General features: G+C 41.4%; 1 protein-coding gene across 2 annotated transcripts in view; it reads right to left on the bottom strand.

The window, feature by feature from the left end:
- Positions 1-1,081: 1,081 nt before the first annotated feature.
- The window catches only part of PPP1R36 (protein phosphatase 1 regulatory subunit 36), a 22,616-nt gene continuing 3,500 nt past the window's right edge, over positions 1,082-20,197 (bottom strand). Inside the window, exons 2-10 of one of the 2 annotated variants that reach the window (XM_014467907.2) lie at positions 16,244-16,327; positions 15,555-15,652; positions 15,379-15,445; positions 12,820-12,918; positions 4,800-4,934; positions 2,768-2,810; positions 2,285-2,463; positions 2,012-2,200; positions 1,082-1,499 (exon numbers count right to left, since the gene is read on the bottom strand). In XM_014467907.2, coding sequence (XP_014323393.1) covers positions 1,313-1,499; positions 2,012-2,200; positions 2,285-2,463; positions 2,768-2,810; positions 4,800-4,934; positions 12,820-12,918; positions 15,379-15,445; positions 15,555-15,652; positions 16,244-16,327 — 1,081 coding nt within the window. In that variant the 3' untranslated portion in view covers positions 1,082-1,312. The remainder of the gene's footprint in view (positions 1,500-2,011; positions 2,201-2,284; positions 2,464-2,767; positions 2,811-4,799; positions 4,935-12,819; positions 12,919-15,378; positions 15,446-15,554; positions 15,653-16,243; positions 16,328-20,197) is intronic. The other variant, XM_023743922.1, reaches the window with a different exon arrangement.

The following is a 20,197-nucleotide window of genomic DNA, read 5'->3' as shown; positions in this document are numbered from 1 at the left end:
TCACAATTTCCAGGCTCTATTTGTTAAAATAGCAAAGACAAGAAACAAAAATGAAACAAACCATGTCAACATGTTGTAGATAAAAATGTGTTATGACAGAGTGCCTTATAACCAAATTCTCTACATAAATAAAAACTCCAGCAAGGGTTAACTTATAATCCAGGATTTTGATTAAAACTTTGCAGTTTTAACAGGAGTAACAGAAACTAACCTGGATAATAAAGGATGAGAGTGAAGACAGAGTAGGTTTAACAGAAGCTGCCCCACATGACCAATAGGCTGGAGCTGGTGCTCCTCTGCTCCAGGTATTAAATCTGGGAAAGGTATCCAGTTTTTTCTATGAAATGAATGAATTTTTAGCTAAATGCTAAAAGGATTTTAAAGTTGTGGCACAGAAAGGTAAATTCGGTCCAGTTGTTTTACTTGGCTAAACTCCTACAGGACTTTTAAAAGGATAACATTATATAATCAGCAGCTCTGTATTCCACCTAGTGAACTGGTTTCACTAGAGATGCCTAATCTTTACTGCCTACCAAACAGCATCCCTCCTCTCCCTAGCTGGACACTCAGCTGAACCTCCAGCCTGTTCTTCCACCACACCCTTTCACATACATCATGCCCGTGCCATTCCTCGGCCACAGGGCACACTCGTTCATCTCTGCTTTTGCATGCATTCTTCCTCTGAGTGGAAGCCCCTCTTTAGTGCCATTTGCTCCTTGCAACACCAAATTCCAACCAGAACACTCATGGTCCCCCCGGAAGTGATTGCTCTTCTGCTCTGTCCTCAGGGCACCAGTGTTAACCTCTTTTCTGGCCTCTGTCATCTTCAATATTGTTTTGTGAACAGGTACGGATTTTACATTCATCCTTTCTACTACCCAGACCTGGAGGATATGGTCTCCGTCTTGATGATCTGCTCTCTCTACATAACCCAACACAAGGCTTTGAATGGCACAGGGGCTTAATCCCTATTTGTTGTTAAATGAATAAATAAATTAATGAAACATATATGTTAAAAGGCTTTTAAATGAATCAGATATACTTTTAATTTTAATGCCAGTAATATAGCCATACAAAGAGATTTAATGTTTAAAATATTTAATTTTCCTTTTTATAAAATTTTTTTACAAACATACCAAAGACACTTTGTCATAAAGTAAAAATGAACTTAGAAATTAACAAAAAGAATATTTCTTCACTAGTCCACTAGAACACTGGCTAAATGTCCTGATATGTTACTCTAGTCACATAGAAGCCAGGGAGTTAAATAAATGACAAAGCAAACTTAATTACAGAAACGGAATGTATCAGATTATTTAGAGAATGCTGTTGTAGAGGACAGTGTTTTCGTGACCAAGTCCAGTGAATCCCGAATCCTTACGTTATTTTTTTCTATCAGGAAAGACTGTCTCGCGGGCGATTTCATGTTTTCTTCTGGTTCAAGGGGGAGAAGAGTATGGGGGTTGAACAGACATCGAGGCTGCCCCAAGATGCCAACTCTGTGAAAAGAATTATTGGTATAGCTGAAGCAGTAAGGCCAAAGACTAAGGTGTATGGCTGTGTGTGTGTGTGTGTGTGTGCGCGCGCGTGCGTGTACACACAGCTTTTTATTTATTTATTTATTTTTTTTTTAGCATTCCCTGTTTCCCTGAACCACTGTGGTCTTAAATATGGGTCAAAAACTCAGCCCCAAACCAGATTTTGTACCGGTCCTTCCCACATTTCCCAAAGATGAGTCTTCTAATGGAAAAACCTCAGCCTTATAAAGTCTGCTACTCATGTGTCCAAACTAGAACTAGCTAATGTTCTAGCAACCTTTTCTAGTCTAGATGGGTGTTCCAAGAGCTACTTGAAGAGGAAACAGGGGGAAAGGAGCAGGGTGGGCAGGAAGATGGTGCTCTCATCTGTGCTCAGCTTTCTGGCAGAGGCATGGTGTCTGAGGCCCTGTCCCTCCTGGCCCAACCTAGGAAACGATACACGGGCCCTCTCTCCTCTTTCCGTGGGCCCTTACACTGGCATGGACACAGACTCCAGCTCTTCCATGTGCTTTTTCATCTGGGCTGGGAATCTCGCGCCGCCTCGATTCTTTCTCTCAAAGACATTCTGAGCTTTTTCTTTGAGAGACGGCAGCAGAGTAGACATGACTGGAGAGCGCATGTGAATGGCTGTTTTAATTGCTGGGCGTTTTGCCATCATTCTCCTAGGAGGATAAAAGTGACATTTAGTTCATATCATCCTATTTTCTAGAAATATTCTTGAGCTTAGGAATGTCAGAAGGCCATACCTGAACTCTACAAATGTCATGCGTTTCTTTTCCCCTCCTGATTCTTCATCCTCACGCTTCCTTCGTGGAATATTGAACATATTGGTACGAAAGAGCCTCCCTATTTCTTCCTCAATCTCTGAGAAATGTTGACGTCGGAAAACAATCCAAGCTACATATGCACAGAAAGTAAAAAAGGACTACAACGGAAAACAGGCAAGAATCACAACCCACAGCTATGATACGAAAAACTCCCACCTGTCTATATAAAACTGCTAAGTAGATGTAAAACTAGACGATCCAATTTTTCAACATTCCTAAAAAGCTGTGGGAAATTATACACGTACTTTGTAGAAGGAAAATCAGACAAAAATATATAGTTTGTTAGCATCCTTTTGAAAAAGGGCATTCACTATAAATAAGCACCTGGCAAATGGCTATTAGTTATTGCTACACTTCATATTTCACATCCAAGAGAAAAGCCCCCAAACATAAATGACTCACCTCAAAGAATTTCCAGTCTTTTTGTGTATTTGATATTTTCTCCCTGCAATATAACAGATCACAACTCTAGGTTGAGAGGAAAGCTCAAATATTCAGTGATCTACGCAAACCCTTATCTTCAAAAGGTCCCTTTGCAGGATCAATCCCTGTGGCCCCAAGACTATTTAGGCACATAAATGCTAGCAAGATGCATCGGTAATGAGTCCCAATGTGTTTTTCTCCAACTTCTTAGATTATGTAGAAAAAAACCCTGGAGTGTTTTATCAAAGGTTAATTACTATAAATTCAGGATAAATCAGCCAAGAAATGTATTCTTCCAAATGCTACTGGTAATGTGAGTGTTGGGGCGGTGCGGGGGGAGTGGAAAGATGATGAAGAAGCAACATGAGGTGATAGTAGGAACAGAAATAAAGCAACTAGAGGGTAAGTCTAAAATGAAGAAAAAGGAACAAATTTTAAACAATGGTTATGGTGACTGGGTGCAAAAAGAAGTGGAAATATATCATTATGCCATGCAAATATAATCTATGCCATGCAATCAATAGCCTGGGGACAGTAGTGTGCTCTTCCTTCTGAATGAGGCACCAGTGACTAATGGGCAGGGAGCATGTACAGTGTGGAGATGATGGACAAAGGGACGATTGACATCCCAGGATGGAGCAGGATGGCATGAGATTTCATCACAATACTCAGAACAGAGTGCGACTTAACTTATGAATTGTTTATTTCTTGAATTTTCCATTTAATATTTTCAGACCACAGTTGACCACGGGTAATGAAAACCTCAGAAAGTAAAACTGCAGGTAAACTAATGTATAAACAAACAAAAAAAAAACAAACAAAATGATCCTGACCTGAAAATATATCAATAAAAACAACAATAAACCCAAGTCCTATTTGAGGAAACCCTCACAGCTGGTGGCAGAAGAAGATTTGACTTTGGGTGGTGGGCGGTGCAATATACAGATCTTGTAACATAGAAACCCACACCTGAAACCTATATGTTCATGTCACCCCAATAAATTTAAATAAATAAAGTAGCATAGCTAAAGCAAAAAAATAATTTAAAACATTTTAATATATTTTTATTGATTTCAGAGAGACAAAGGGAGAGGGAGAGAGAGATAGAAACCTCAATGATGAGAGAAAATCATCAATTGGCTGCCTCCTGCATGCTCCCTACTGGGCATCGAGGCTGAAATCCTGGCATGTGTTCTGACTGGGAATAGAACTTCGACCTCCTAGTTCATGGGTGGATACTGAGCAACATCCGCCAGGCAAGACGCTTTTACGTTTTAATTACTGTAGTGTATAAACTGTCATCCTTAGCTAAAAATTGCCTTCCCACAAACAGGATCACCTCACTAGCTTGTACCCACAACTGTTGTTGCATCAAAACAAAACAGGGGACACACCCAATACACCCATCAAACACTGGTCTCCCTCGCAAGGCAGCCAAGTGGCCTTTGTGTGGCAGCAGGAAGCCTTCCTGGTTGAGAGCAAGATTCCATTAATCTGATATATGCTGAGAGAAAAGACTTTTTTGTTGTTGTTGTTAATCCTCACCTGAGGATATTTTTTCCATTGATTTCTTTTAGAGAAGGGAAAGGGGAAGAAAAGGAGAGGAAGGGGAGCAAGAGAGAAACACTGACGTGCGAGAGACACATCGATTGACAAACCTGCAACCAAGGTACATGCCCTTGGCTGGGAATCAAACCCAAGACCCTTTGGTCCGCAGGTTGACGCTCTAACTGGAGCAAACCAGTCAGGACTGAGAGAAAAGATATTTAAACCCAAGCAGTAGATGGTTATTAAAATATCAGCAAATATTCTGGGATTCTTCCCATACTTTCTTGGCTTTCTCAAAAGAAACATCACATGTTTTGGGGGCAGAGCCTCAGCTGAGCTCAATTATTCTGTACAACAAAAAAAGGAACCTTTCTCCAGGGCACCAAAAGTCAAATTTAAGAGTCTCGAGGATGAGGATATACAAACAAATGAAGATGGAATGAAATCCTAGGTGTGCACTTACTTCCCACAGCACATGTGATGCTTATCGGGCATTCCCAAGCCCAGGACAAGGACACAGTACTTTTGTGCCAAGTATTTCTGTGCCGCTTCTAACTTACTTAAAACCAGCTCCATCTCTTTTTTCTCCACAAGGCCCCTGAAAAGAAAAATGATAATTTGGATTAATTTTGGAAAATGCCTATATTAATTAATGGAAAGCCAGAAGTATAAACTATTTTGAAGGAAATACAAGTGAGTCCACATATCCGACTTATCCTTTCATCTGTTTTATTCAAGCTGTGGCAGAGGTCCTCAAAGTCCTTTGATATTTATCATTGTCACCATCATCTCAAGTTTATGGTGAATTTTCACTTTTTTAAAATATATTTTTATTTACTTCAGAGAGGAGAGAGAGAGAGAGAGAGAGAGAGAGAGAGAAACATCAATAATGAGAGAGAATCATTCATCAGCTGCCTTCTACACACCCCACACTGGGGATCGAGCCTGCAACGCAGGCATGTGCCCTGACAGGGAATCAAACCGTGACCTCCTAGTTTATAGGTCGATTCTCAACCATTGAACCATGTCAGCTGGTTTCACTTTTTTATAGATTCTTTATACTTTATGCCACATAATCTTAATTTTATATACAGGCAGTCCTAATTTATTACCTATCTTGGTTTCTGAGGCAGCTAGCAGCCCACTTCCCTGCTGTTTTGCTAAAACTCCCACCTGAGCTTCCCCTGGGTTCCTGATGTTAATACTAAGGGCTAGGGCTCAATGTGTGCCTATTTGCACCTCTGTGTTTGCTAAGCAGGCATCGGTGGACTACTACTCTTGACACTTTGGCATTAATTACAATAACCTTTCTTCCCCTTGAAAACACCCCAGTTTGAACTGAATTGCAAATGAACTTTAAGACAGCCTGTTCTTTGGCCCCGGTGAGGTTGAAACGGCCCCGGTGAGGCTGAGACGGTCCCGGTGAGGTTGGGACTGCTCCAGTGAGGTTGGGACAGATAATGGGGACCAGTATAGACTGATGAACAGGGGTAGATGCAGAGGCAGAGCAACATTGAACAGACTGTCAAACTACAGTGGGAAGCCTGGGGAGGGTGTGGGGGGGGGATTAAGAGATCAACGGAAGGACTTATATGCATGCATATAAGAATAACCAATGGACACAAGACACCGGGGGGTAGGGGCCAGGAGAATGTCAAGGGGGTGGGGGGAAAGGAGACATATGTAATACTCTTTGTAATACTTTAAGAAATAAAAAATAAATAAATAAATAAAAATAAAATAAAAAAAGAAAATTAAAAAAAAAAAAAGACAGCCTGTTCTTAGGTTACACCAGCGGTTCTCAACCTGTGGTTCGCGACCCCTTTGGCAGGGGTCGCCTAAGACCATCCTGCATATCAGATATTTACATTACAATTCATAACAGTAGCAACATTATAGTTATGCAGTAGCAACGAAAATAATTTTATGGTTGGGTCACAACATGAGGAACTGTATTTAAAGGGCCAGAAGGTTGAGAACCCCTGGGTTACAGCATGTCTGAAGCCTAATTTTATAAGTTTTTGCAATGGATGGACCTTCAGAACATTATGCTAAATAAATCAGTCAGTCAGAAACAGAACCATATGATTTCACTTATATGTGGGATATAAAATTGAAACTCATGAACATAAACAGCAGTATGGTGGTTGCCAGAGGGGTGGGGGTCGGGGGAGAAGGGAGGCCTAAAGTAAGGTGACAGGAGAAGACTTGACTTTGGGTAGTGGACACACAGAGCAATATACAGATCTTGTAACACAGAAACTCACACCTGTAACCTATATGTTCATGTTGACTAATGTCACCCCAATCAACTTAATAAATAAAATAAAATAAAATAAAATGTTTTTGCAGTATAGAAGGGAACAATATTGTCCACAATACATTCCAATGACTGCTATGGAAAAGGTGTCACTAACTTTTTTCTTTAAAAAAAATTTTTTTTTATTGATTTCAGAGAGGAAGGAAGAGGGAAAGAGAGAAACATCAATGATGAGAGAGAATCATCTATCGGCTGCCTCCTGCATGGCCCCTATTAGAGATTGAGCCTGAAACCGGGCATGTGCCCTGACTGGGAATCGAATCAGTGACCTCTTGGTTCATGGGTTGATGCTCAACCATTGAGCCATACCGGCCAGGCAGCATTTTTCTTGCCTTTTAATTTTCAGAAAGATTTAAACCAAAGAAATGCACTCTAAACAACAGGGAAAAATTATTGCCTCTTCTGATGTTAACCACTAGACTAACTACATGAGGATATGCTGTGGGGGGTTGAGAATAATATGGATAGTTCAAAGCACAAATCATTATCATATGTGATGAGAAGGCTTGTGAGTGGCTGAAATAAAATAAGTTTCTGAAATAGACAAATTGGGTTCCAACTTTAAATGCCCAAATTTCGTATAACCCAACACACATCCCCGCAAGCGCCCCGATGGCCATCACTGGCCTGTCTCCCTGTGTCCTTCAGTAGCCCCCACCCCCACCGTTCACCGCTGCTTTGCCAGAGCTGCCAGTAGCTAATATTCTTTTGTTGTTGTAAACAAAACAAAGCAAAGTTGAGAAAAACCTTGAGACTTTTAGGCCAATGGTTCTCAAGTTTTAATATATGTAAGAATCGCCTGGGGTTACTTACTAAAAGTGCAGATTCCCAATGCCACCCCCTCTCAAAGACTCTGGTTCAGTAGGTCGGGGTAGGGTGGAACCTGGCATTTAAAACAAGCTCAGATATAATCCTCTGGAAAAAAATTGATAATAATTTCAAGTGCCATACAATTGATCATAAACTTTGATCCAATAATCTCTCCCAGAATTTTTTTTAATCTTCCAAAATTAGGAAAAAATCTAATGCATAAAGATATTCAATACAATCATTATTTATCTTTTATCTACCAGAAAAACTAGAAGTTCCAAAAATATATAAAATATATATAGCCAGGTACTTAACATAGCATTTAACTTAATGTATGACTCCTGTGGGATTTAAGCCAAGCACCAAAATCTATACCCTTAACCACTATACTATACTGTCTCTTAATAGGTAAATCAGTAAGTCAGTAACATACATTGAATTGATGGAATGTTATGCCACCATTAAAAATTGTAATTATGGCCTAGCCGGAGTGGCTCAGTGGTTGAGCATCGACCCATGAACCAGGGGGTCACTGGTTCTCTTCCCAGTCAGGGCACATGCCCAGGTTTCGGGCTCAATCTCCAGTAGGGGGCATGGAGGAGGCAGCCAATCGATGATTCTCTCTCTTCATTGATTATATATATATATATATATATATATATATATATATATATATCCTCCCTTTCTCTTTAAAATTATAATTATAAAGACTGTAATAACAAAAAAGACTTGTGACATGTTTAAAACTGCATACATTAAAATAACTGCATACATAAGTGTGCCTTTGTTCAGAAACTGTATGTCTGACAGAGGAGTAGAGGTACAGTAACCAGTGAACCACAGAGGTATCTTAAGACTAAAAAATGAAGCAGGCAAGTCCATCCACTATAATATAATTTACTATAGGCTAAGTTACTTACAAGGGGCAAAATTGGGGCAGACAGGCAATCCAGTGGTCTAGGTCTGCATAGCAAACCTCTGCCATCAGACAGCTACTACAGCCAATATTTTATAGTACAGCTGAACTCCTAATGACTGACATGACAAAGAATGTAGTACAAGCCAGGAACCATATCTCCTGGTGGATACTTGCTTAGAATTGATGCCAACACCTAGTTTGATATTTATCGGGGTTGCTATGCCATTCTGGCCGTTTACTGACAGGAATCTTTATAATTACACTAGAGGCCCGGTGCACAAAAATTTGTGCACTCGGGGGGGGGGGGGGTCCCTCAGCCCGGGCTATGCCCTCTTGCAGTCTGGGACCCCTCGGAGGATGTCCACCTGCTGGCTTAGGCCCGCTCCCTGGGGGATTGGGCCCAAGCTGGCAGTCAGACATCCCTCTGGCAGTCCGGCAGCCCTCGGGGGATGTCCACTTACCAGCAGGGAGCAGACCTAAGCTGCAGTCGGACATCCTTAGCACTGCTGAGGAGGTGGGAGAGGCTCCCACCACCACCGCTGAACTTGCAGCCATCAGCCTGGCTTGTGGCTGAGCAGAGCTCCCCATGTGGGAGTGCACTGACCACCAGGGGACAGCTCCTGCATTGAGCATCTGCCCCCTGGTGGTCAGTATGTGTCATAGTGACCAGTCATTCCCAGTCGTTCTGCTGTTAGGGTCAGTTTGCATATTACCCTTTTATTATATAGGATAGAGGCCTGGTGCATGGGGGGGCCGGCTGGTTTGCCCTGAAGGGTGTCCCGGATCAGGATGGGGGTCCCGCTGAGATGCCTGGCCAGCCTGGGTGAGGGGCTGATGGGTGTTTGCAGGCTGGTCACACCCCCTTCAGGGTGGGGGTTCCCACTGGGGTGCCTGGCCAGCCTGGGTGAGGGTCTGATGGCTGTTTTCAGGCTGGCCACACCCCCTTCAGGGTGGGGGGTCCCCACTGGGGTTCCTGGCCAGTCTGGGTGAGGGGCTAAGGGCCGTTTTCAGGCTGGCCAAGCCCCCCCGGCGACAGAAGCTCCCAGCCTCTCCTTTTTTTCTTTTTCTTTTTATTCTGGGATTTATTTACCTTCTATAATTGAAACTTTGTAGCCTTTAGAGGAGCTCAGAGCTGGCCAGGGCAGGCGGGAGGGAAGCTTGGCTTCCTCTATCATTGGGGCAACCAAGCCTCCTGCTTGCTCCAGCTCCGTGGCTGCCGGCTGCCATCTTGGTTGGGTTAATTTGCATATAGTCATTCTAATTGGCTGGTGGGCGTGGCTTAAGGCATAGTGAAGGTACAGTCAATTTGCATGTTTGTCTTTTATTAGTGTAGATTGTGTAAGTTTACAGGACACAGCTAATCATTAACTGAGGCTTTGGTGCTGGTGGAGACTAGTTAGGTCAGAGTTTTCAGCATGGAAACTTGAAGAGAAACAAAAGCAGGGATACAGAGATGGAGTCAGTTTTGTTCACATCAACATCTATATACTGTAATTCCTGATTATAAATGAATGAACTGTGGGAAAGTGAGCAGAGTTGATTGGTAGCAGGTGGTGGGCACTCTGCACAGTGGTTTGGGCACAGACTTTGGAGTTAGACAGACCTGGGTTCTAATATCAGGTCCAGCAATTACAGGGTATGCCATCTCCAGCCCACTGTTTAACCTCTCCGAGCCTTAGTTTCTTCTTCTTCTGTAAAATGGGGATAAGGCTTCTTCTGCTGGAAATAGGGGTTTTAATCATCTAAAACCAACAAATGTATCTTTGCTATCCTCCCACCTCCTGTTCTGCTCTTCTCTCACAATTTGTAGGCCTTCCTCCCAAGTGCCAAGCACTGGGTTAAGTTAATATGCATTATTACTCTGTGAAGCAGGTACTGTTATTATCCCTATGTTATACCTCACTAGTTCGATTAAAATCAATTTTTTTCCTTAAAGTTATTTATGTCCACATATCTCAATGTAATCTATATTTATTTCTATTATAATAAGTAAACCAACAGACTACTGGAAGCCTGAAAATGAAGTTACCATAATTTTGTTTAGAATCACACCATAGAATCAATGATTTTAAGTCTTATTTATTTATTTATTTATTTATTTATTTATTTATTTAAGAGTATGTTTATTAAAGCTGGGGACAGTAAAACAGAGGAAGATCTTAAGCTAGAAGAGGCAAGATCATAGCAACAGGAGGAGCCTAGCGGAGCTGCGCTGACCCTTCGGAAACATGAGGAAGGTCGAGCCTAGGCGAGGCTGCCTTGGCCTTTTGGAAGGAAAGTCACGGAGGCGGAAGAAGTGAGCCAGCTGGGCTGTATGGACTCAGGAAACAAGTTATAGAGGCAAAGAAGGGCCCTTGGAGACAGGTTCAGGGAGTTAGTCCCGGTGAGTTGTCACTGCCCGCTGCTCCCCTGCTTACAAGTCTCCTGAGAACCCTTGGGCTTAGGAGAAAGAAAGCAAAAATACACGCCTGAGAAAAGAAGGTTGGGGAAGGCACGGGCGTGCTCAAAAGAGAATGCACTTGTTTTTTTCTTTATCATCTGTAACTGAGTCCTTCTAAGAAAGCCTACCTTATACCACTGTGTTCTAATAAGTTTTAAAATAACTATGAGACCTTTCTTCTGTTATCTACTTCCATAAATTAAGAAATGAAACAAATACCTCTGCTAGATTAACAATATTCCTCAGAATTAGGAGAGAAAACACCTTACAACATATAAGCTAACATGCCACCAAAGTCCAATGAGTTTCTTTTTGGGAATAGTAAGACTCCTCAACCATTCTGAGCTCACAGTCGGCTTGAGCCCCTTTGCTTGCTCCCACAGAAGCACTTTATGATCTCTGGATGCCCTGCTCTGAAATGCAGACCTGAAATAACATGGATGTTGCATATTATGATGGCTTAAATGGAGCAGCAGTGTGTGAATTATTTATTTGGTTCTTTACAAAACTGCTGTCCAGATATATTTATCTATCCATAAAATCAGACTGCTTGGTTGTATACAAGGATTTTGCATTTTGAAAACATTCCGCAGCAGTAGATTAATGACTCTACCAGCATTCCTAACAGCTAAATCACTGGGTTGGTTCCACATGTACTGGCAAAGGGCAGGCTGGGCACTTGGAAAGTTCCATGGCTTTTGAAAGGTCACCAAGCCTGAGAGGCATTGTTCTGCTCTGGATTCTGAGTTCCAGATTCTTTCCCTGTGTGTTGCTCTGAGTCACCTCTGTCTAAAGCAGTTAAATTCTCCACAAGCAGCCTAAGAAATTTTGTGGGGTTTCTTTTCCTGTGATATGAAATACTATTTTGGTTAAATCTGTTAAACTTTTTAATGCTTAGTTTTTTACTAGACACTTACAAACCTTTTTTTAAAAAATATATTTTATTGAGTTTTTTACAGAGAGGAAGGGAGAGGGATAGAGAGTTAGAAACATCGCTGAGAGAGAAACATCGATCAGCTGCCTCCTGAACACCCCCTCCTGGGGATGTGCCTGCAACCAAGGTACATGCCCTTGACCAGAATCGAACCTGGGACCCTTCAGTCCACAGGCCGATGCTCTATCCACTGAGCCAAACCGGTCAGGGCCACTTACAAACCTTTTAGCAAGAACTTTGTAAGCACAAAAAAGCATACAAACAATATCTATGTCTGTACTGTCCAATATGGTATCCATGAAGCTACATGTGGCTAGAGAAAACTTACTGTGGTTAATCTAAATTGAGATATGTTGTAGATACCAAATTTCAAAGACTTACCAAAAAAAAGTAAATTATTTCATCAATAATTTCATCATAAATTATTTCATCAATAACTACCTAATGTTGACTGTATATTATAATGATACTATTTTTGGGTCATTGGGTTCAATAAAATATATTAAAATTAATTTCACTTGTATGTTTTTACATTTTAAAAATATGGCTATTAGAGCCCTAGCCGGTTTGGCTCAGTGGATAGAGTGTCGGGCCTGGGGACTGAAGGGTCCCGGGTTCAATTCCGGTCAAGGGCACATTCCTGGATTGTGGGCTTGATCACCTGTGGGGGGCATGCAGGAGGCAGCTGACCAATGATTCTCTCTCACCATTGATGTTTCTATCTCTCTCTCCCTCTCTCTTCCTCTCTGAAATCAATAAAAATGTTTATTTTTATTTATTTAAAAATATAAAAATATGGCTACTAGAAACTTTTAATTACATATATGGCTCTAACTATATTCCTATTTGGCAGTGCTGGTCTATATTATTTGAATTTTTTTTTTTTACCAGAATACCCATCTGAGTTATTCAGGGAACTTTAAAAACTGGTGAACTCCTCCCATGTAAAATGTTTTTGTTTACTACAAAGATTTAAAATTTTCCATCATCTCTTCACCACAGACAAAAGTTCATTTTAATACTGGTAAAACTCTAAAGCACATTACAAAATCCTACTTACACCATATAGCTTTTGGGCTTCTTTTCCAGTGAGCTTTTTTCCAAGTAATGAGATAAATAGTACAATAATGCCATGAGGAAATGATCAAGATTCTTATTCCTTTGGGAGATGAAAATAAAAGATATTAACACTAACATATTTCAAACCTAAGTTTCTCAAAAACATATATGAACACAGCATAATAAGTAGGAATACATGTCATCATATCTATCATACAATTGATTTCCCATTTAAAATTCTATTAAATGGCCATAACCGGTTTGGCTCAGTGGATAGAGCATCGGCCTGTGGACTGAAGGGTCCCAGGTTCGATTCCAGTCAAGGGCATGTACCTTGGTTGCGGGCACATCCCCAGTGGGAGGTGTGCAGGAGGCGGCTAATCGATGTTTCTCTCTCATGGATGTTTCTAACTCTCTATCTCTCTTCCTTCCTCTCTGTAAAAAATCAATAAAAAATATATAAAAAAAATTCTATTAAATGTAAGAAATCTATTGAAGGTGTAAGAAATCTGAATTTTTCAAACAAGACTTTTTGGAAGGTCAGACATGAAATTATAATTCTGCTAATTGATAACTTAAATTGATGTTTTACTTTTCAATTATTTTTAAATTTTAAAACGTTTTTATTATACTAATAATATTTTCCCATTGTTTAAAAAAGATACAAAAATGTAGCAAGTAAAAAGTTCTCTCCTCTCCTCTTACCCCTCTGTCACCATCCTATTCAAGTTTGTTATGAATCCTTCCCTAACTTCCTATGAGCATGTCAAACTCAAAGGCTAACATGGGCCAAATAAACAAGGTTTAAGTTTATGTGGGCCGCAAAAAAACCAAAAGCTTCAATTTTCATAGAAACGTAGGTTTATTTCGATAGAGACATGTTGAATACAAAGGGCTGAAATAAATGAGTAATCGTTAACATAAAATAATGTAACATTTTAATAAAAATTAATATTTTTCTTGAACAGTAACTTACCAGACACTGAATAATTGCACAAATTAATAAACGTAACACAAATAAACCTATTTTTCTTGTTCTCCGAAAGTGAAATATTTCCTGTTGCGCACACCAAACAAGACAGTACAAGACTAATGATGTGGCAATCAGCTGCTAAAATATTCGCTGCTAGTATTAGTGGGGAGAAATGGGGAAATGAATGCAACATGATTATAGTATCAGTCATTAGTGAACATTGTATTTATTAATAATTACGTATAACAGGATAGTGTAAAAATTAAGTTACAAAATTTTTATTAAAACGTTTCTTACATACCATTATATTGGCTGGGCTGCAAAAATATTCAATGTGGGCTGCATACGGCCTATGGGCCATGAGTTTGACATGCTTGTTCTAAAGCATAAACAATCACATATATACCAATACAAATACATATGCATAAATATGCCTTAATATTTTTGTAACAGGATAATGCTATATACACAAATTTTTATAACTTGTTTTTGTCACTCGCATCTGTGTAGCAAGGACCTCTTTCCATAATACTATGTATAGATTTTCCTCGCTCTTTTATTTTTTTAATCTTTATTGTTGAAAGTATTACATATGCCTCCCTCCCCCCCATTAACCCCTTCTAGCCCACCCCCATCCTCACTCTTTTAAACAGCTGAATAAAGTATTCTACGTCTCATAATTTATGTAATTAGCTCTCTATTGATGGATATTTAGACACGCCCTGGGTGGGTGGCTCAGTTAGCTGGAATGTCATTCCATACACCAAAAGGGTTGTGGGTTCCATTCCCAGTCAGGGCACATAGCTAGGTTGTGGGTTCAATGCCTGGTCAGGGCATGTACGAGAGGCAACCAATCAATGTTTCTCTCTCACACTGATGTTTCTCTTTCTCTCTCCCTTCCTCTCTCTCTAGAAATCAATGAGAAAGCATATCCTTTGGGGAGGATTAAAAAGATATGTATTACAGACATTACTGCAGTGATTTTCCAAGTAACCATGTCTCTGGGTAACTAGCTAGGTGAAATTGCTAGGGCATACTCTATATGCATATTAAAGTTTCACAAATCTTGCTCTCCAAAAAGATTGCACTGATTTACAATCCTTTCTCATTTTCTTTTATACTAGAAGTCGCTGTTTTCTTTCTAAATAATCTTACAAGACTTTTACTGCCTCCTTTCCAACCCCAAATGGGCATGTTTTCCTTAACTGTAACTTGAGAGCAGGATGAAGGTGAGCATTGCAGACTTTCCACAGGATATTAATAACTACCTGTCTTGGGTTGGGTCCTCCCGGAAACCAACCCTGAGACAGAAGGATCTGAGAGTAAGTAGTTTACTTGGGCAGAGATCTCAGGAAACATCAGCATATTCATCTACCGATATGCTCTCCGCATCCCTTGCCCTGGGACTTTATTGTGGGCTCCTGGGACTTCTGGCGTCCTCTCTTTGGCCTGGTTCCTGAGAGGATGGCATGCATAGAGCCAGCCCCATGGCCTTTCTCCAAAAATCAGATTTGTCATCACTTATCAGATATAATTACTTTACAATAAAGGATAAAAGATCTAAAATGTCTCACAAGCATTACATACTTCATAAATGCTGAAAAAGAACAGAGCCGCTGCATCTCACTCTCTTGTAGCAAAAGCAGAGCAACAACTAAAAAAAAAAGAAGAAAAAAAAAAGATGGACAATTGAAAGAAGAACAAAGAGCTGCCTGAGAGGTTCACACCGGATAAGACGTAAGGATGAGGAAGCAGTTACTCACATTTAACATCATTCAGTGTAACGTTGCCCTGCTGGCCTCGTTTCTCTAAGGCTTGAGGTGACTTGGCCTCTCTTGAAGCAAGTCGTTTATCTGTCAACCTGTTTTAGAATATAACAGTCTCTAGTAGTGCTTTGAAAGGTTTTAGTTGATTTTAATCTATCCTCAGGTACATGAGGCTTTTACTATAAAGTAACAAGAGTTTAAGTCTCATGCTTGGGTTTTGCTGAAGGTAAGAACATTTTCAGATTTTAAAAAAGCTAAAAATTGCCCAGCTGATGTGGCTCAATGGTTGAGTGTCAACCCATGAACCAGGAGGTCACAGTTCAATTCCTGGTCAGGCATATGCCAGGTTGCAGGCCCCATCGCCAGTAGGGGGCATGCAGGAGGCAGCCAATCAATGATTCTCATTATTGCTGTTTCTTTCTCTCCCTCCCTCCCTCTCTCTGAAATCAATAAAAACATATTTTTTAAAATAAAATAAAAAGCTAAAAATTTGCCAATAGGCAAATTATCACAGAGATACATTTATAGGGATCTGTAACTCCCACCATAACTGTGAAATAGTGCATGCTCTTTCCTTGCTGGGTATTTGCATTTCAGTGTAGAAGGGGAATCACATTTTCTTCAGGTTTGTAAAGGCCTAACCCGTTCTGCGGAGAGGTGCCATCGTGGTTGGGAAATTCGGATACCTGTCTGAAGCATCAATTTCAGCAAAGTGAACTGCTTTGCCTCGCCTTCCTTTTTCCTTGGGTTCTACACTGGCAGGTGCAAAACTGTGATAGAAACGAGAAAATTAGGAACTTACCCTTTTCCCAGGGAAAAAATAATCGTATCATGACCACAGCTTATGTAACCTTAGGACTAGGGTATGTTATGAGTGGGCCTAAAGGGAATTTGAGGCACTGCAGTACTCAACTTATGCATTTACATATGGAACAATCATCTAGAAAAAGATTACAATTTCAATCTTTATATTCAGCCTCTACGTATCCGCAGCTTCAAAATACTGTAATACACAAAACATTTCCATATGAAAATGTAGTAACTTCACAAGAAACGAAGCTCATGATAAGTTTGGAAGAATGCTTTAATTTATTGAGTACCCTTTTCTTAGTCTCATCTCTACAATTCAAAGTTTCTTGCCTTACTAGTTTGCTTGAGATAATTTGAGGCTAGAGAGCCCTAAAATAAAAAATTTTGAAAGAGTACATTTGGGACTATCATGTAGATCAAGCCTAGGAACTAAGTCAAACAAACTTAGAATCATAAAATCAAAACTTTGGAGTTAGAGGACACCGAAAAGGTCATCTAGTACATGGCTGGCACTGATGGAGAGGTCAGAGAAGCTGACCCAAGTCTTATGGTTTGAAATGTGTGGCGGGAAGTGCCTGCCCTTAGCCAATAGTCGGCATTTACTGCTAAATCTCTAGTCGTTCTCTGACCTCTGGGCATGCCTTCCCCACTTCACACTTGTCCCGAGTGGCGTGTCACCTGACCGAAGTCATTCTCTAGTTCCCCGATGAAATAGATTTCTTTGTGAGGGCCCTGCCTAGCTCAAAAGGCAGCCTCTGCTCTCAGTGCTGTTGGAATCACTAAAAAAATCACTAGTAAGAATTTGTTTTCGTCCTTTGAACTGTACCTCTGATTGACTCCTAAACCACAGTCTGAGGTAGTTCTGTATCCTCCTACGGCCTCCGCACACAGCCTCCCCCTCAGCCTGACAACCCATTTAGAATCTGGTCCTTTCACAACTGCATTTTGTTCATGTGTTTTCCTAATATTACACAATAATCATGTTGTTTCCCTTTGCCCTGAAATAAATGAGAAAAAATCGTATTTTCCCTGTAGAATCTGCCACTAAAATGCAGAGGGCTGGCCCACTCTTGGCTTCCATAGGAGTTAGAGCTCGTCAGTGATGAGTGAGTAGTCTTCTCTTAGGCCATGGTGACAAACAAGAGCAGTTCAAGGCTGCTGGAGGTGTAGTCTCCTCTGCTGTCTGTCCTCAGAGGAGTCAATGACTTTGGCAAAGACTCATACAGGCTGCTGGTTCTCTCCCAGCTGGGAGTAGGGGCACTTGAGACAAGAGGGATGGGAGTGCTGACACTGTGTCAGAGAGAAGCATGCCTCACGGACCAGCCTAGATGTGGCCTGTGAGTGAAGGTATTCCCTCTTTAACAAATAAGAAATGGGCATGCTGACGAATTATGCAACGCCATCATCTATTCCTCACAAGGCATAATTATTTCATTTTATAGGTGAGAGACTGATATTAGCAGGACTAAGTAACTTGACAAATGATACTCACCTAGTAAGCAGGAGAGCTAGGAACTGAACCCAGGTCTCCCTGCAAACCACTCTTTACTGTCTCTTCCTTGACTGCCTGTTAAGAAATAAAGACCACTCTTTCCCTGCCTGTTACTGTGTGTCCATTTCTTGCATGGAGGCTATGGGTATCCTGTTGTATTCTGATAGGTATCTCCCTCAGGGTACAATCTGAAAAGGTAAGGCAAGATCTGCCTGTGAAGAGGGTGCTAGGTCTTCTCTGAAGGGTAAGATTTCCAGAGTCATTCATCCAGGAAAGAGGCCAGGAAATGCAAAGTGGGGAAGAGGAGGGGGGTCCTCTTCTGATTTGAACTTGAGAATACCTAGAAATCTGCAAACTCTTGTTGGCTAGCAGGTGTAAAAGGTGGCCTGCCCATGTGGAAGGAGGCTAACACCAGATAGAATGGAATGCCCCTTAGATCAAGCTGTTACTTTGCAAAGCAAATTATCTGGATTCACGAAACTCCAAATTTTCCTCCTCGCTTCTGGTTGCTCTTTTTTAAGTCTCCGAAAGTCTCCTTTCCCAGTTATGTCCCCTGAATGAGGGCCTATCTCAGGGTTCCATTTGGTTACTCCCTTCAATTCCTCTGAGTAATTTCATCTACTCAATACCAATAACTCACAAATTTATATTTACGGTTCAGATCTTTCTGCAGACATATAACCTGATACATCTGCCTATTGCACACCTTTGCTTGGGCATCCTACAGACACCTCAAGCTCAGTATGTCCAAACTGAACTCATTCCCCTTTAACTTGTATTCACTATTGCTATTTCCCCCATCTCAGCAAAGAAGTGCCACCACCTGGCCAGGTGTCCAAGGCAGAAAATGTGTCATCCTTAATTCCTCTATCACTCTTAAGCCCTCACAGTCCACTAATCATTCAATTCTTCAATATCTTTTCAATTTCTCTACTTCCCTCTCTTCCCTCTGCTACCATCTTAATTTTAGCCAGCATCATCTATCAACTAAGTTTCTGCAATTGCTTTTTTTTTCAATCCTCACCTGAGGATTTTTAAAAAATTGACTTTGAGAGAGAATGAAAGGGAGAGAGACATCTATATGAGAGAGACACATGGATTGGTTGCCTCCCACATGAGCCCTAACTGTGGAGCTGGGGATCCTGCAACCCAGGTACGTGCCCTTGACCAGGAATGGAACCCGAGATCCTTTGGTGCTCAAACCAGTGCTTTGACTACTGAGCACACCAGTCAGGGCAATTGCTTCCTTTTCTAATTTTCTTTAATTTTTAAAATGTTTCTACTGATTTTATTGAGGAAGGGAGAGGGAGAGAGAAACATAGATGTAAAACATCAGTTGGCTGCCTCCTGTACAAGCCCTGACTAGAGATGAAACCCGAAACCTGGACATGTGCCCTGACCGGGAATGGAACTAGCAACCTTTCAGTGTATGGGATGATGTTCAACCAGCTGAGCCACGCTGGCTGGGCTGCAATTGCTTCTTAATTGATCTCCCTGCCTCCAGTCTTGTCTCCCTCCAAACTATTTTCCATGCTGCAGGCAGAGTCATTTTCCTAAGATGTGGTTCTAATCACAGGCTACTTCCCTGCTTAGAACCCTTTGATGGCTCTCCTGAATCCTCTGAATAAATTTCAACTTCTTCAGCCTGGTATGCAAGACCTTTCCTGATCTTGCCTTGGTCTCCTTATCTCTTAACACTTGGAACTCTCTACCCAGCCTGCTGAACTGCCTGCAGCCCCAAACATGCCCCATGCCCTCTCAAGAATGGGCTTTTGCACATGTTCCTTCTGCCTAGAATGCACTCTCCTCCTCCCCAACCCAATCTCCCTTTGCCTTGTCAACTCCTGCCCCTTCTTAGACCTTGGCTTGGCTAGCCCCTCCCCCAGGAAGCCTTCCGTGTTCTTGGCTTCAGGAAATGGTCCCAGTCCCCACTTGGGTACTGGGTCAGGGTACTTGGGTGAACGTGGCTTTCCTCTGCCCTAGCCCAGACCACGGTGGCAATGGTAGCAGTCACTGGTGAAGGAGCCCCAAGAGGAGCAGCAACCTCAGGGAAGAGTCAGGGTCAGCAGTGCCAACAAAAGCTCCTCCTTCTAAGGGCAGCCTGGAAGAGTTTGGTTTATGGTCAGCAAGGAGAGCAGCACAGATGTCCCTCCTGCACATTCAAATTCCCAGGCTTTTTTGTATTACCTCCTTCCAACCAGTGGAAAAACTGCTTCTGTCTTTTCCAAGGTAACCTGCGATCTTGATCCTATTCCTACCTTCCTTCTTTTCTCCTCCATTTCTTCTTTCTCCCCCCCCCCCAAAAAAAAACACAACAACAAACATACAAATGTCCTAC

The sequence above is a fragment of the Myotis lucifugus genome, unplaced genomic scaffold (assembly GCF_000147115.1).
Source record: "Myotis lucifugus unplaced genomic scaffold, Myoluc2.0 scaffold_419, whole genome shotgun sequence".
In the NCBI taxonomy this organism is placed as follows: Eukaryota; Metazoa; Chordata; class Mammalia; order Chiroptera; family Vespertilionidae; genus Myotis; species Myotis lucifugus.
This window is presented reverse-complemented; position numbering and strand designations above follow the sequence as displayed.